This window comes from Pagrus pagrus, assembly GCF_965226575.1.
Source record: "Pagrus pagrus genome assembly, chromosome: 11".
NCBI lineage: Eukaryota > Metazoa > Chordata > Actinopteri > Spariformes > Sparidae > Pagrus > Pagrus pagrus.
In genome coordinates, this window is record NC_140195.1 from 21,600,852 (window position 1) to 21,616,974 (window position 16,123).

Consider the following 16,123-nt stretch of genomic DNA (forward strand, 5'->3'; position numbering starts at 1 on the left):
ATTAGAGTCCAAATGTGTGCTAATGATTTGGCTAATGACAATCAAATAACACACAATTAAACTACCTGCCACAGTTACATAGAAACACACAGTACACGGGCAGCATTTTTATGCTGCGAAGTTAAGAATATTTACTAATATGTGGGACCAACGGTAGTTATTTTGGGTGGATTTTTTTTCCTTAAACTCACACACATGCTCTCTTACTTGCTTACCTACTTTAGCACTTGACACTGTATTTTAAAATGCCTTTTAAGGATGAATTTATTACCTAGAAATGATAGAATATAATGGCAAACTACTGACAACACAATTGAGGCGCTAACTGTAGACAAAAGATTGAACTTTTCTAGCTAGGTTTCAGTTATTGCTCAGCGATGTGAAAGAGATTTAGGAGGGTTTTATTTCACTTTTGAATTTTTAATCCTTTTCTCAGAAGACTTGCTGCTCTTAATTTATGAAATGCAAACTATTTTCTTTGTTACACCAATAACACTGTTTTTATATCAAAATCTTGCCTCATACAGCGTTAATGTGCTACTGTAGTAGTTAGGGGTCGACCGATTATCAGCCTGGCCCATTATCAGAGCCAATATTCAGCATTTTTCCGATGCTGACTTTCTGATTTGTCCATTATCAGAATCAGGGTTTTTTGGTTTTTTTGGATTGCCAATAAAATAAGCTAATGATCTGACTCTGTAAAGTAATTAATAACTAATTATAATAAATAATTGCCTCCAAAATGTAATGGGGTGGAAGTGTAAAGTAGCAGAAAATGGACATACTCAAGTAAAGTACAAGTACCTCAAAATTGTTTATTTTGTTATTTAAATTGTACAGTAGAGTGTTTGAGTATAATATATTTAGTTAAATTCCATCACTGATTAAGTTTCTAAGATTTGTATTTTGGTTCCAAATACTAGTTATCGATCTCCTTGATAACTGATAATTGGCATGATACAGTCATATCGGTCGATCCCTAGCTGTAGTCATTGTTCATGTGTTTTGACTCTTACTGTATCAATTTACTGTATCTGACTGTGCTGATATCCTGGAATGACTTGATGACTTGAACTTGTGCATTGCCTCTTGCAGATACTTGGTTATTTTGACTATGCTTTCACCGCAATCTTTACTGTTGAGATCCTGTTGAAGGTAAATGACCTTTGTGCTGTGTGGTGCTGTGCTGAGTAGAGCTTCAGTAACCCTGCGTGCTTATGTCACTCTGATTGCCTCCTCAGATCCTAGGCTATGCAGACTATGTCTTCACTAGTATGTTTACATTTGAGATCCTTATTAAGGTAAACGATGCGCTGCCACTGCAACAACCCACCACTTCCAAGCTTGCTGCACACGTCCTCCTTCCCCTCATTTTTTGTCTCTATATTTTTTGTTCAAAATGGCCGCCTGCTTGTCCTGTTATCATGGCGCCAATCCGTCAACATGGAGATCATGCGTTTACGTCAGATATTTTTATTTTTTTTGTCTGTCAGTCACTTTTCCATCACGGCCCACCTCCCCTTTTCATCCTCGACCTGTTTATGGACCAGTGGCTCTCCAGAGTACAACTACTTGTTCTCAAATATTACAGTTTTTTCTCTTTTTTGCTGATTTGGCACTCTGACTCTGGTGGCATTTTGAAACTTCTCACCAACAATAATACTTTTTTTAAACAAAAATGTTTTGATTTTTAATTAGAAGGATATTTGTTAAATCTAAAATGTTCTGGACTGTGGAGAGATGAACTTGAACATCAAGCTTTACATCCTACTGCTTGATTGCATACCGTACACACAGATGTAGCCCTTTCCTTGTCTGTTTTGGCTAATGCACGTCCAAAGAATGTGCTTGAAAAAATCCTCAAAAACCAAAAACAGTTGTATTATTTTTGATGTTAAAGTGAAATCCTTTGCCTTACCCATTTGCTCGCTGCATGCCTGCATCAGGTAAATCTCGTGTATTATAGCTTAAGCCAACAATTTGATCAGGAGAAGATTAAAGGACCTGTTTCATGGAAAGTGTTTATAATACATTCACCAGCTTAACCTGCACCGGAAATTAGTGTAGTAGCTTTTAGATAATGTCTCCTATGTCTTGTCTGAACATTTTGCATTCTTTATGATCTGTCTATGAGTGTGTATGAGAAGTCCTGGCTATGGGTCTCTGACCACAATATACACAATATATAATAAGTGTTTTTAAAGGTGCTTTTGTGAGCCAATCCAGACTTACATTGTCAATATTACCTAAAATATTGAGCCAAACATATATAGAAATATTGCTTGAAACTATTATTGCAACAATATTTGAAGTACTTATCTGTTTCTGTGTGTGCTTGCTCTAAGTAACATAATTACATTACATAATTAACATAACAGGCTGATTTTTATGCTGGACCATCAGCTGGGAAACTGCTAATCAAATTACATTGTTGTCATGAGCACTCAGGTTTGAAATGCAAAATCAATATGAATGTAAGAGGAAATACAAAAATTCAACAAAATGTTTTCTGAAAATTGACACTGTAGAGGAACAGATCATTGAAATAATAATCATTCATTTAAATCCCATTGCGGCCCTCCTGCATGTGTGTGATGGCAGATGTGTCGTCTTTAGTCCTGACTGTTTCTCTAACTCCGTCTCTTCTCTGTCCAGATGACAGCGTTTGGAGCGTTCCTACATAAAGGGGCGTTCTGTAGAAACTACTTCAATCTTTTAGACCTGCTGGTTGTCGGTGTGTCTCTGGTCTCCTTCGGCATTCAGTACGTATGATTTATTTGTTTTCCAATGTTTTAGTTGAAGTGTAACATTGAGCAACTATGTTGTATTTTTGCCACAATGAATAGACATTGCTCTTTGCTCTGTTATTGACAAGTCTTAAAGGAACACCTCTATGACAACGTGTCCTTTTCTTTGACTTTTCTGTCCTCTGCAGGTCCTCTGCTATCTCAGTGGTGAAGATTCTCCGTGTTTTGAGAGTCCTGCGTCCGCTCAGGGCCATCAACAGAGCCAAGGGTCTGAAGGTCAGAATAGCAATTACTAAACATGATGCATCTGTTTGTATATGTTATATCTTATGATACAGTACTGTGTATTCCTACTAATGGTGTAAAACTGTGTCGTCTGCAGCATGTGGTCCAGTGTGTGTTTGTGGCCATCAGGACCATCGGCAACATCATGATCGTCACCACACTGCTGCAGTTCATGTTCGCTTGTATTGGAGTGCAGCTCTTCAAGGTACAATGAAGTGGTGATAAAGGCTGTTAGGGACAAAACCAAATCAACAGGCTCTTCTAGTGTAAAACAACAAATAGCTTAACAGAAGTAGAAGGATTTAAGCTAAGAGCACCTCTGACTTTCACTATTTTTTTTCCTCTAACAAAGGGGAAGTTTTATCGCTGCACTGATGACGCCAAGTCCAGCCCAGAGGAGTGCAGGTGAGTTTTTTATATTCTTAATGGTTTCCAGCTTTAGAAAGTGGTCTGAATGAGTGCATCTGTATGTGTGTGTGTGTGTGTCTGTGTGTGTATGTAGTTAATATTTAATCTTTAAATCACAGAGGTACCTACATTCTCTACAACAACGGTGATGCGGCACTGCCCATGGTGAAGGAGAGGATCTGGTACAACAGTGATTACAACTTTGACAACGTCCTCATGGCCATGATGGCTCTTTTTACTGTCTCCACCTTTGAAGGATGGCCCACGTAAGTGCTGTTTTGCATTGGAGGTGTTTACAGTATGATAACAATAATAACAATCTTACTTTTCACTTCAAAAGCCATGTAACAAAGTGGTTCACAAAGGCAGCGGAATAAAACTGAAGTGACAATAACATCAGATTTTAAAAGAAAACAGATTAAGATCAATTTGGTGTCTAAAAAGCAATACAGTGTAGAAAAGGCAATAATAGGAAAAGAAAGCACACAGAAAGCCTAAAGTTCACGACTGTTAAAATGAAATTGAACCTCAAGTAATATCAGCATTTATTTGATAAATGAAACTGTCTAACTTAGGTTACAGACATACAGCCAGACCTGTGTATCCGTATCTGTATCTGTATCTGTAAGTCTATTAAGGCTAGAATTAGACTATTTTGTGTGCATGAATGTGGACTTGAGGAAGCATTTGTGTGCATACTGCTTAAAGTACACCCTGTATCTTTGAGTTAACATGAATCATTTCTGGTCATAGTCTTTATTTTGTGTGTTTTTGTGTCCCTCTGCAGGCTGCTGTACAAAGCAATCGACTCTAACAAAGAGAACATGGGCCCAATCTACAACTACCGCATCGAGATCTCCATCTTCTTCATCATCTACATCATCATCATCGCTTTCTTCATGATGAACATCTTTGTCGGTTTCGTTATCGTCACCTTTCAAGAGCAGGGGGAGAAGGAGTACAAGAACTGCGAGCTGGACAAGAACCAGGTAGGAGGAGGCTTTTGGGGACAATGTTGCAGTGTATTGGTGCTTTTATTGAACATTTTAAATTGAGTAGGAAAAATGTCTTCATTTTAAATGATGATGTGGGCGTTCCACAGAAGAATATGTGTGCTGGGCTAGGATATTTGTTGATCTTATCTAAATGGATCTGGCTACATAATGATGCATCTTTCTTTCATATAACTGATAGTAGAAATAGATATAGTCGCAGTTTATTTGTGCTCAAATCTAATGAAACATCTACCGTATCTGTGATTGGTGCAAACACCTGCTCATGAATCTGTTTGTCTGTTTCCTACATTCCCCCACTTACACTCCCCACCACTGCAGCGTCAATGTGTGGAATATGCTCTGAAAGCTCGTCCTCTGCGGCGCTACATCCCCAAAAACCCCTACCAGTACAAGTTCTGGTATGTGGTCAACTCCACAGGCTTTGAGTATGTCATGTTCGTCCTAATCATCCTCAACACCCTGTGTCTGGCCATTCAGGTGAGTGCTCTTCATTTAGTCCTTTAGGTAAAATTGACATAGACCAGCAAGTCAATCTTTCCTCACCAACCATAAATAAATAACCATTAATATTGTGTAAATAATCATTTATCGGAGCCTAAAGAGCTGGTGTACTTATGTTATATACTACTTATGATACAGAACCTGTATTATTTAATAATATTTAATACACTTAATTTGTTTCACATTTCTGATCAGTTGTCTGCATGTCTCTTTCCAGCACCATGGTCAGTCTCATCTGTTTAACTATGCCATGGACATCCTCAACATGGTCTTCACTGGGGTTTTCACAGTGGAGATGATTCTCAAACTCATCGCCTTTAAACCCAGAGTAAGTCCTCTCCTCTCCTCTCCTCTCCTCTCCTCTCCTCTCCTCTCCTCTCCCCTCCTCTCATAATATGCACATATATACAAAACCACCATCAGGTCCTTACATTATCTTGTTTAGAGTTCTCTTTTATATTTAATCCCTAAAAAGATTAATATTTTTGAGTTTTTATCTGAGAACACTCCCCTTTTCCTTTTAACCCAGCCCTCATACACTCTTCCTGTCCCTCTTACCTCCCCTCTTGGGCTCTTTGCCCACTGGCTGTGACTCCTCTTCCATTTATTCCTCATCATCACCCTCCATTACTACTCACCGTAACCTCCCTACCTCTTATACTTCCCTGCATCCCCCTCCTCTCCTGCCTCCCCCTCTCCTCCTGCTGGCTGCGCATGCTGCCACATTCAGGGCTATGTCGGGGACGCCTGGAACGTCTTCGATGCTCTGGTGGTGATTGGCAGTGTAGTCGACATCATACTCAGCCAGGTAGAAAGACGTCAGTATGTACAACTCTGTCATTCCCTCTCCCTGCTGTCTTAGTGCTGCAGCCACTCTCCTTTTTTCCTTCCTTCACATCTTTCCTCCTTCCCTTCCTTCCTGTCTGAATTTTGGGTTATGTTTTTAGTTTGGCTTGAGCCAGTTTCATGAAGCAAGTCTGTTGAAACTGGACTGGAGATGAGCACCATAGACCAAATACATGCTGATGGACGAGAAAAATGTCCAAACCTGCGTCTGCAACTAAACAGTGTTAAATGCCAACGTATACATTACAATAAGCCACTGTTACAAAACGATTTGGTCTTGTGAAACTGTTTAGTTTTAGGTCTATGGTGGCCATTTCTTTCAGCCTGCCACTGCATCAGTGAGAGTAAAAACAATACTTTTGAACTAGAAGATCAATTACAAATAGTTAATATTGAATAGTTAAGTTTAAATGATTTTTCTAAATTTAACAAGTTAGTTTTTTCACAGACTCAGTGGCAGGAAGAATTTTGACTTTCAACCTCACTCTCTTATATCAAATCACAACATTTTGATGTTTTCCTTTTACTATCTTTCATAATTCTCTTCTCTTTTTTTTTTTTTTTTTACCTCTCCTTCCTTTTCTTTCTTGCTCTGTTGTCTCTCTCTCTTGTTTTCTGTGTGTCTTTGTCGCTTGTGCTTGCAGAACTATTTTGCTGATGCATGGAACACGTTTGATGCCTTAATTGTTGTGGGTAGCGTGGTTGACATTGCCATCACTGAGATCAATGTAAGTAGTCATTAATCACATACAGTACATGCCTCAAAGGTTGCGTTCGAGATCACAGCTTGTATAAATATGTATAAATTTGTGTTCTTCACAACGCCAGTAACTAAAGCAACCACAGATTCATGATATTGTGAAATTGTGATGGCGTTGCTTAACAAATACCTGCCGAAACTAGCTTTTAAATGTAATTTTGACTTCAACAGCTCTATTTTGAGAACCATGCCACTGATTTCACCTTAAATTATTGTTTAACTTAGCAGAAATAATGTGTAATGGTGCTGTAAATTGTCACTCAATTGTGGTGCAAAAAATCAAACATAAAAACTACAGCATACACAACAGTATTGGTACATTGATCTGTTGATTACATTTATCAAATATACATTTAAACAAACATCACCGTTTATTTATAGCTTTTTATTGATTCCTCAAAATTCCTTGTCCTTCCAGTCTTTAAATTATTAATTGTTATCATCACTACATGCAGCTCAGTTATCATCTAAAAATCATGGATGTGATAATTTTGCTTGTATTTTCTTTAAATATGCTGTACCGCTACTTCAAGGCCCCTCTGTGTCCTGGTTTGCTGCAGCCGTTAACACTGACTACATGCTGCAGGCTTGTCCAATTGAAGATGTTGTTTGTTCTGTCAGTGTCTTGTTTTGAGTGAAGGTTTGAAGTAAAGAACACACTGCACCCCATCATTGATTAAATTCTTGCAGATGATATAATGTACAAAATACATTTTGGCACACAGAAAGCCTGGATATTACCTGTGTGAGTTAGAGCATCAGGTAAATATAACCTACCAACATGTCAGTAGTTGCCGAATATGTGCTGTACAGTTCCTCAACTTAAACGATACCAGTGTATTTATTTCTTATATTTTTAATGTCATTTTGTTTCTTCTTTTCCTTTAAATACAATATTTTCCTTGCTCGGCCAACATATTTGGATATATCAAATAATTTTCCTGCTTTTGCAAGAAAGTACTCTTATTAGTTTTTACATTATAAAACCATGTTCAAACCACCTCGTGCTTGATAAACCATCACAGCAAACATGGCACCTTAGTTTCAGTCAGAAAGTTAATGTAGTCCACATTTAATTATTTTGAGTGGTTTTACAACAAGTGCATTAATACCACATAGGAAAAAGACCTAGATATCATCCAAAATTGTTAGTGTTTAAACAAAAAAGTAAAAGCATGTTGGCAAGGGTTGTTGAGATGTAGTCTGCGGAGTACAATGAACAGTGAGCCAGATCAGAGAAGAGCCTAGATGGGCGACCACAGGGTCCTCTGATCATGGCTTAGAGGATGGAAAGAGCACTTTGCTCCAATTTCCTATCGGTTACTCTTGAAGTGGATTTGAGCAGCACAGATTACTAGTGTAGTCAACAGAGAAAACTTGGTTGAATATTAGGCGGGCAGCAGCATTATGGATTAGCTACAGAGGTCTGATGGCAGATAAAGTGGCTTTTGCGAGGGAGTTGCAGTAGTCCAAATGGGAGGTGACATTCACCTGGACCAATTAAACAGATACTGTAAAGGATAAACCAGCTGTAATGTTTGTCTTTCACGTCTTTGTTCCCCGCTTTTGAGTTGGCACCACAGCCGTGTTGTCTGTGGTGATAGGTCAGGTCCCAGTGACGGCACCCTTTCACGGCACGGCACTTGGGCTGAGCCTTAAAGGATAACTACCGTTTTTTACAACCTGGACCTTATTTCTAGCAAAATATATGATCATTTACTCACCCAGATAACTTTGGTGTCATTTGAAGTTGTTCGGACGAAATTAGATCCAGTGTAGCGCCGATATATCCATATAATGCGACACACAGCCTCTATATAACGCATTATCTGCCACGAAACTAGTTAATTTCACTAATATTTTTTCATGATACGCGAGTGCTATTCCCCTCTGAGTCCGGGGTTGGCTGTTATCAACATCCGGGGTCAAACTAGCAGTAGCAGCTACAGGTAAACAAGCCGGGCTGTCGCGGGTGCGCGCGCAGCTCAGAGACGACATCTTCCAGGTCAGAGGTAGTAGGGCAACCTACAGACCCCGGATGTTGACAATAGACGAGCCTGGACTCAGAGGGGAATAGCACTAGCATATCGTAACAAAATATTGGTGAAATGAACTAGTTTCGTGGCAGATAATGCTCATAAAGGCTGCGCTTCGGTGCCCCGTCACTCGCATTATATGGATATAGCGGCGCTACACTGGATCTAATTTCGTCCGAACAACGCCAAATGACACCAAAGTTATCTGGATGAGTAAATGATCATATATTTTGATAGAAATAAGGTCCAGGTTGTAAAAAACGGTAGCTATCCTTTAAATGATGCCTTGACATTCACTGAGATATCAGCAAGGCGAGGAGCAACGTGTGCCTCGACCTGAGTATCAGATCGAGGGAATGACAAGAATAGCTGGGTATCATCGGCATAGCAGTGGTAGGAGAAGCCACGCTGATGCATGAGTGTGCCCGGGATGGAGCATTGTGAAATTGTGTTATTATTCTGTGTGTTATAGGCAAGTTTTTTTCCCCAGGGTGGCGAAGTTATGACCCTCCCTACTTTGCCTCTGATTGGCTAGCACTCATTCCTTTCATTATATATTCTATTAAGTTGTGTACTTACATTATCCCAAATGCTAACAACAATGTTCAAAGTCAGAGAAATCCATAAATTCACTCAATATAATGATTTGCGTTTCATTTAATTGCTTGTTTGGGATAACTTCTGGAAAAGAGTCATAGAGTGAGGAAGAAAGTCAGTAAACAAGATTAAACATAACGTGAGGTAAATTTAAATTCATTACCTTGTTTATGAACATTTGTGTCTGAGCCACGTCAAATAGATTTTCATCAGCAATGGTGATTGATTAATGGTGTGTTCACTACCAGCAAAGCAATGTTTTACAATAGTTACTCCCACAAGTTTGATTGCAGAATCATGTGTGTTCATTCGCATTACTGATATATTTATTCATCCCAATAAGTTAGACACTTTACTGCACATTAGCTGTGAGCTAGTGAGCGTTGGCAAGCACGTAGGGTGTGTGTGTCTTTGTGTTTGAATCCAGGTCAACCTCTTAATGAACGCGGCAGTCACCTGAGATTCCTCTTTTCCCCTCTCCTCTCTGTAACATTACGTTTACAGTCAGCAGTCACCATCACAAAAATCCCCAAACGCCCAACAAAGGAAGTCACCCCTGCAGATTGGGGCTGCAGTCAGGTGGACAAACATAGTAAGATATATCCACTTTTTAATCCTGAAAGTCAAAGAGTAATCTCTGAGATCTCCTCCCATTTGCAAATTGCTCAGAATCAGAACAGAATCTGATGTGACTCCAGGGGTTTATCCATCCAGAAGGTCTGGCTCTGCAACTGCCTCTATCCTTCAGAGCTGGCGGCTCTGAGCAGCTGAGCAGCAGCCCCCCACTCCGCCCGGCCCTCCCCCTCTTTTGCCATGTTTTGATTGAGATACCTCTAGGGGCAGAAATTACATATTGTGTGTTTAAAGTACATTATAGTGCATATATAGAAAACGTTTCTTCAGCTGTGAATGCTTGCAACTCATGTCTGATGTTACTGCTGAGAATATGTGGTAAAGCTTTTGCATGACAGGCTTTATGCTTTTTGATGATGTTTCTGTTTGTGTCATAAATGATAACGCTGTGTTGTTAAGTAAAGGTGCTTCTGAGCTTCTAATGTCATGTTGATTATATCAAAGGTAATGATGATATGTGATGTTTGCAGCAGCACTGACTCGTGAGCGGTTTGGTGCTGTACAGCTGGTTTGTGTTACTCGGATTAACCTTAGGCTTTTGGTTTCAAGTCGGCAGCCATTCCTGTCGTCAAGGTGATAGTGGAGCCAGGGGTAAGAAGAAGCCCCTCCTTCTTTTGTTAAAGCCCCTCACCCTTCTGTTATCATCCAAAAGTCAAAGCATCAAGATCTTTTTGTTGTCACTCTGTGTTGCTCACTTACTGATGAAACCATTGAGATACTTCTGGTCTCACTTACTCAATAAGTGTGATTGTTTGTGATTGAACTCTCAATGTTTGTCGAAGTCTTGTTTTGAATCCACGTTTGTTGCATTTTGACTCCAGCTTCATGGTTCAGCTGACGTTTTATGTTGAGACCTTGTCCTGTCTGGGTGCATGGCATGACACAGGGGAACAGATAACACTGTATGGTATTTTGTCTCATTTCTTCATTTCAGCTTTCAAGTGTTTGCAATCAGATTACCGACAGCGTATAGTCAACGCACCTTTTTAGGTTTAAATTTCTTGACAAATGTCTTGTGTTGTTGTACTGTAACAAGACAGTAAAAGATCAGTCTTAATGTTTGTTTCAATGGAAAAAAGTCAACTACAGTTTATCTTTTGGTTTGTTTGTCTTTGGACTGCAGATTCTGTCTGTTGCCTGTCTTGAATCAGTCACCCAGAGTTAAATGTCCTGTATGTGTACGTCCTCCAGGTCTGTTCATGGCATGGTGTTTAAGACACGGCTACTCTGCATGCACAATAGTTGTTGTCATTGCACAAATGCAGGAAAATCACACATGGGAAGAATTCCTCCGAACAGTTTTCATCCACCTTGACATTGCTTGTTAGCTAATATGATATATACATGATGATTAAAAGAATGCATGTATGACTGACAGCATGAATGAACGAGTGGTCCAGAGCTTTTTCACTGTCTGTGTTTTGATGTTGCACCTTCACTCTCTACACCCTCCACTTCAGAACACGGAGGACAGCGCTCGCATCTCAATCACCTTCTTCCGCCTGTTCAGAGTGATGCGATTGGTCAAACTGCTGAGCAGGGGGGAAGGCATCAGGACACTGCTGTGGACCTTCATCAAGTCCTTTCAGGTGAGACTGTAACATATGCAGCCAGTAGATATACATCTTGAATCTGAGATGAGATAAGAGATTACACCTGGCATATAGATGTAAGTTGGAAGGTCTAACCTGCTCACTAACTACTCACTTATACCCAATCTAACTACAGTTCAAGAGTAGCATTCTGTAAGAGGTAATTTCTCACATTTTCACCAGTGTATGGATTATGTCACCTCTAAGACTCTAAGGCATTTCCTATAACACAGCGTTTTATGAATTTACAGCCAAGTTCATGTCTTATAAATCAGCATTCCTACTATGCCAGTTGTGTAGTCTCATTGAAAATAAATGATAAGGTTAAGTAGTGCTAATGTAAGTCTGAAGAAGCAGGGAGGGGCTAGTTGCATGGTTTGGTTGCACAATCTGGTGGTGTTATTGTGGTTTGACAATACACATTAGTCAAATTAGAGAGTGCAGAGTGTTCCAGTGTTAGGTAACAGTATGTCACACTTGTTTCTTTCTTTTCTCCTCTGTTTCCACCCAGGCTCTTCCCTATGTTGCCCTCCTAATAGCCATGCTGTTCTTCATCTATGCTGTAATCGGAATGCAGGTAATATGGTGCATATCCATGAAAATCTGAACCAGAATATGACGGGGGAAGCTCTTAGACATCCTGCAGGATATGTGTGGCCTTGGTTGTCTCATCCAGAATTTGAGAGCAGGCTGGCTGATTCTTCTGATGACACTTCTTTGTTCGCTTTTAGGTGTTTGGGAAAATAGCCATGGTGGACGGAACACAAATCAACCGCAACAACAACTTTCAAACCTTTCCTCAAGCTGTCCTGATGCTCTTCAGGTGCTCGTGTGGCTTAAATTGTTGTTTGAAGTCAACATACATGCAAAGATACATGTGGGAAAATCCCTTGTTCTGCTCCTGTATTATTGATGTTGTTTCTTGTTCTGTGTTAGATGTGCCACAGGTGAGGCCTGGCAGGAGATCATGCTGGCCTGTCTGCCTGGGAAGCTGTGTGATTCAGAGTCCGACTACAACCCTGGAGAGGAGAGAACCTGCGGCAGCGGCTTCGCCATTATCTACTTCATTAGCTTCTACATGCTCTGTGCTTTCCTGGTAATCTTCATACTTTTTACTGTGCACTCACTGCCAGAAATGTGTGAGCACAGACTGAAGCGATCCTGTACATAATGAAATATGAATGAATATGTAGTCTTTTGCTTTGCTTTGTTTCCTTGTTTTAGATCATCAACCTATTCGTAGCTGTCATCATGGATAACTTCGACTATCTCACCCGTGATTGGTCCATTCTTGGGCCCCATCACCTGGATGAGTTCAAAAGGATCTGGTCCGAATACGACCCTGAAGCCAAGTGAGTAGTCAGGAACCACTTTTGAGAAAACTCTCAACACTTCTCCTTGATGTATTCTTCGTACTGTTACTAATTGTTCTTTCAGTAGTGATGGGATGGTGATTGTTTCTCAACAGCCATAATACCCTTGATGGCTCTCTAAAGTGCACTTACTGATTATCTGTTACTTATCAGGACCTGCAGTGGTAATGAATCTGTGTTTGTTGGTATAAAACCTGATATTTGACTGTATGCTGTTGTCAGGGGCAGGATTAAGCACCTTGATGTGGTGACTCTGCTGAGGAGGATCCAGCCACCGCTGGGCTTTGGCAAGCTCTGTCCTCACAGAGTGGCCTGTAAGGTAGGTTTCTACAATTTGATGACACAGTTGCACCTATACAGAAATAAAAAATATGCATGATCAGGGTTGTCTTGAATTTTGAAAGTTTTTATATATTTTTGACACAGAAATTCCTGACTTGTATCGTTGTTAATCTGTACATTGATTTCTGTTACAGCGTCTGGTGGCGATGAACATGCCCCTGAACAGCGATGGGACTGTCATGTTTAATGCCACCTTGTTTGCTCTGGTCCGCACTGCTCTCAAGATTAAGACTGAGGGTGAGTCTGTGCCTCAGAGATCCGCAAAAAATGATGGCTATATTGTTATGCAACGAGCCATTATGCAGCCTGTGTTGACAGCTTTATTGATTTAAAATATGAGCATACATATGTTTACATCAAACATGCAGATGGACCACTGAAACGTGGCTGAAAGGCTTTCTGTGCAGACAAGCTATAAGTGCTGAAAGTGAAAACTTCGGCTTTGTCAGGGGCCCAAAATATTTTTGCCATTGTGCTGGATTTGGCCACAGGCTGCTATTTTCCTAAGAATGCCTTGAACTGCAGTCCGCCTCCACACAAGGACAAAAAAACGAAATATCAAATGGACTTAAACACAAGTAATACATTCATCTGTTGATGTAAAGGCATCGATAAAATGAAACCAAACTTACCAAGAAATCGATTAAGATATTTTCCTCTGAGCTGGTCCACACAATTATCTGTCATTTACGCTAAATGCTGCTTCCAGAAATCTGCAATGAGCGAGCGTTTGGTTTCTCTGAACTATTTCCTGTGGGATGCCTCATGCAGTATGTCTTTAATTAATGTCACATCATGCTCCTTGGACTTTTATTCCCTCATTGTGTCAGTCTGTTGGACTGCTTGTTGTCAGGAAGTCCAGTTGCTATTTCAACTTTTTACCACAAGAGGGAGTTAAAGATATGTCAGAATGTTTTCCCCCCCTCTGCATCCACTTCATGGCAAATATGGCTCTCAACATTTAATATGCAGCATGTAACAAAGCATTAAAAAGTATAATTCTGACCATCACAACAGCATGATTGATTCAGACATTTTACGTTTGTGCTCAATTTCCTGTTTGTAAGACTAAGGGCATTTCGTTCTATTATTTATTTATCAGCAGGAATTTTGTGTATTCAGTATAACTATAAATGTCAAGAGTTATGTTGTGATCTTTGTGCGTCTCTGAGAAAGAGAGAGAGAGAATTAATACTGTCCTATCTTACCCTAACCCAATGCAGCTGGGTACCACTTAATACACCATTGTGTTGATCAGTTACTGGGTGCTTTTAATCAACGTTACCTTACAATTACACCTTTTCTGCCATGTCCAAGGTAACCTGGAGCAGGCCAATGAGGAGCTTAGAGCCGTGATCAAGAAGATCTGGAAGAGGACCAGCATGAAGCTGCTGGACCAAGTGGTGCCCCCTGCAGGCGGTCAGTGGTCATTACACACACAGGCACACATGGCAATGTGTGCATAAACCTCTCTTCTGGACTGCTCTTCCACCCTGCTCATTTTTATTTTTATATTTTCAAAAAAATTCATAATGGCGACCTCACATTTTCATATGAACGGCCGCAGCTGCTTCCAGACTCCAGTTTTAATATTATGTCACATTCATTTACATCTCACATATTTGCATTGACAGAGAAAGTCACACTGGAAAAATACTACATCAGGGTATTAATAGAAAGAGGAAGTTAAACTGCATGGACATGCATTTGAATGCAAATGTAGTATTTAGTTAATTTGAATTCAAAAAGGACTGAAGGTCAGTCAGTGACATATACACACTTCTCCTTTGCAGAGTCATGTTCTGCTTTGCATTCTCACTTCTTTTTGCCACCATTTACTGTACATCAACAAAGAATAACACCACACTTCATTGTAAATACATTTCGGTGTGATTGAATCATCCTGGTTTCAGAGAGAGGGAGTGAGACCCCACCCAAAATCTGTCTCTTGGGTATCAAACACTCTAACACCTTAAAGGTGGACTGTGAATTGTTGATTATTTTACTTCTGTTATACTGCCAGATAGGCCTTTGTCACAGCAATAAACAAAGCACAGGTGTTATCAATAACATTAAAAATGCCCAGCATGCATAATACCAGGACCCTGAAACTGGAGTAGCTAAAAGAAATTCAGCCATCATTAATTTTCCTAGTTTGCAAAAAATGTCTATGAACACCCTTTAAGATGAGGAACTGGGTCACCAGTAGAATTCATTGAAACCATGAATCCAAGCTGACAGCAGGTGCCCAGTCAAAAGACGGTAAATGCAAACTTTAGACATTAAAGACACCTCTCAAATCTACATAGTGGTGATGTTTGATACACAGAAGCTAGATTCTGGGAGGTGTATCACTTTAAGATACAGGTATTGAGGGTTAATCCATCTGAGGCATTCAGCATCCTGTTTTTGCTTTTCTGAGACAGCAAGGCCCACTTTGCCGACCACAACCAACCTTTTACAAAATGCAGTCTTTCCTCTACGCTTCAGAGAAACCATCCTTATCTTCATTGGCCTGGTTCAGTTTAACCGCCATTACTGTTGTAACTCGACAGTTTGTTCATTATCATTAATCTAGCTCTGTTTGGTCCTGCAGTCTGTCTTCCTCTAGAGCTCTCCCTTTCTGTCATATACAGTAGATCAGATAAAAAATAAAAAAGGATTAAATTAAAGGCTGATTTTTATATTTTGTTTAGTTGTTGTGTTTTGTTGCTGATACAGGCCAATTCTAAGAACATGTCAAATGAACATGTATATTCATGTTAAATATAACTATTAAAAACTATTAAAAGAATCAACCTCATCATCTAAAACTCTTTATACCTAAAACAGCAGCTAGTTGAGTCAGTTGTGGCAATTGCTGTGGATTACGTGTACACCTCACAAAATAATAACTATCATTATTAAAGGACTGAGGATAGGAACACCTGTTCGATCTCAGCCCCAGTAGGTCTGAATGTACCTCCAGTCTAGCATGTACATTTAGA

At 39.9% G+C, this 16,123-nt stretch overlaps 1 protein-coding gene across 4 annotated transcripts in view; it reads left to right on the forward strand.

The window, feature by feature from the left end:
- The window catches only part of cacna1db (calcium channel, voltage-dependent, L type, alpha 1D subunit, b), a 90,516-nt gene that overhangs the window by 61,056 nt on the left and 13,337 nt on the right, over positions 1–16,123 (forward strand). The window contains exons 21-41 of one of the 4 annotated variants that reach the window (XM_084366584.1): positions 1,096–1,155; positions 1,242–1,301; positions 2,656–2,762; positions 2,936–3,023; positions 3,130–3,237; positions 3,385–3,437; positions 3,560–3,706; positions 4,228–4,429; positions 4,775–4,933; positions 5,175–5,285; positions 5,688–5,765; positions 6,448–6,531; positions 10,379–10,420; positions 11,290–11,418; positions 11,933–11,998; positions 12,153–12,244; positions 12,358–12,517; positions 12,646–12,773; positions 13,017–13,113; positions 13,271–13,373; positions 14,454–14,555. In XM_084366584.1, the coding sequence (XP_084222710.1) occupies positions 1,096–1,155; positions 1,242–1,301; positions 2,656–2,762; positions 2,936–3,023; positions 3,130–3,237; positions 3,385–3,437; positions 3,560–3,706; positions 4,228–4,429; positions 4,775–4,933; positions 5,175–5,285; positions 5,688–5,765; positions 6,448–6,531; positions 10,379–10,420; positions 11,290–11,418; positions 11,933–11,998; positions 12,153–12,244; positions 12,358–12,517; positions 12,646–12,773; positions 13,017–13,113; positions 13,271–13,373; positions 14,454–14,555 (2,176 nt within the window). The remainder of the gene's footprint in view (positions 1–1,095; positions 1,156–1,241; positions 1,302–2,655; positions 2,763–2,935; positions 3,024–3,129; positions 3,238–3,384; positions 3,438–3,559; positions 3,707–4,227; positions 4,430–4,774; positions 4,934–5,174; positions 5,286–5,687; positions 5,766–6,447; positions 6,532–10,378; positions 10,421–11,289; positions 11,419–11,932; positions 11,999–12,152; positions 12,245–12,357; positions 12,518–12,645; positions 12,774–13,016; positions 13,114–13,270; positions 13,374–14,453; positions 14,556–16,123) is intronic. The other 3 variants (XM_084366585.1, XM_084366586.1, XM_084366587.1) reach the window with 3 other exon arrangements.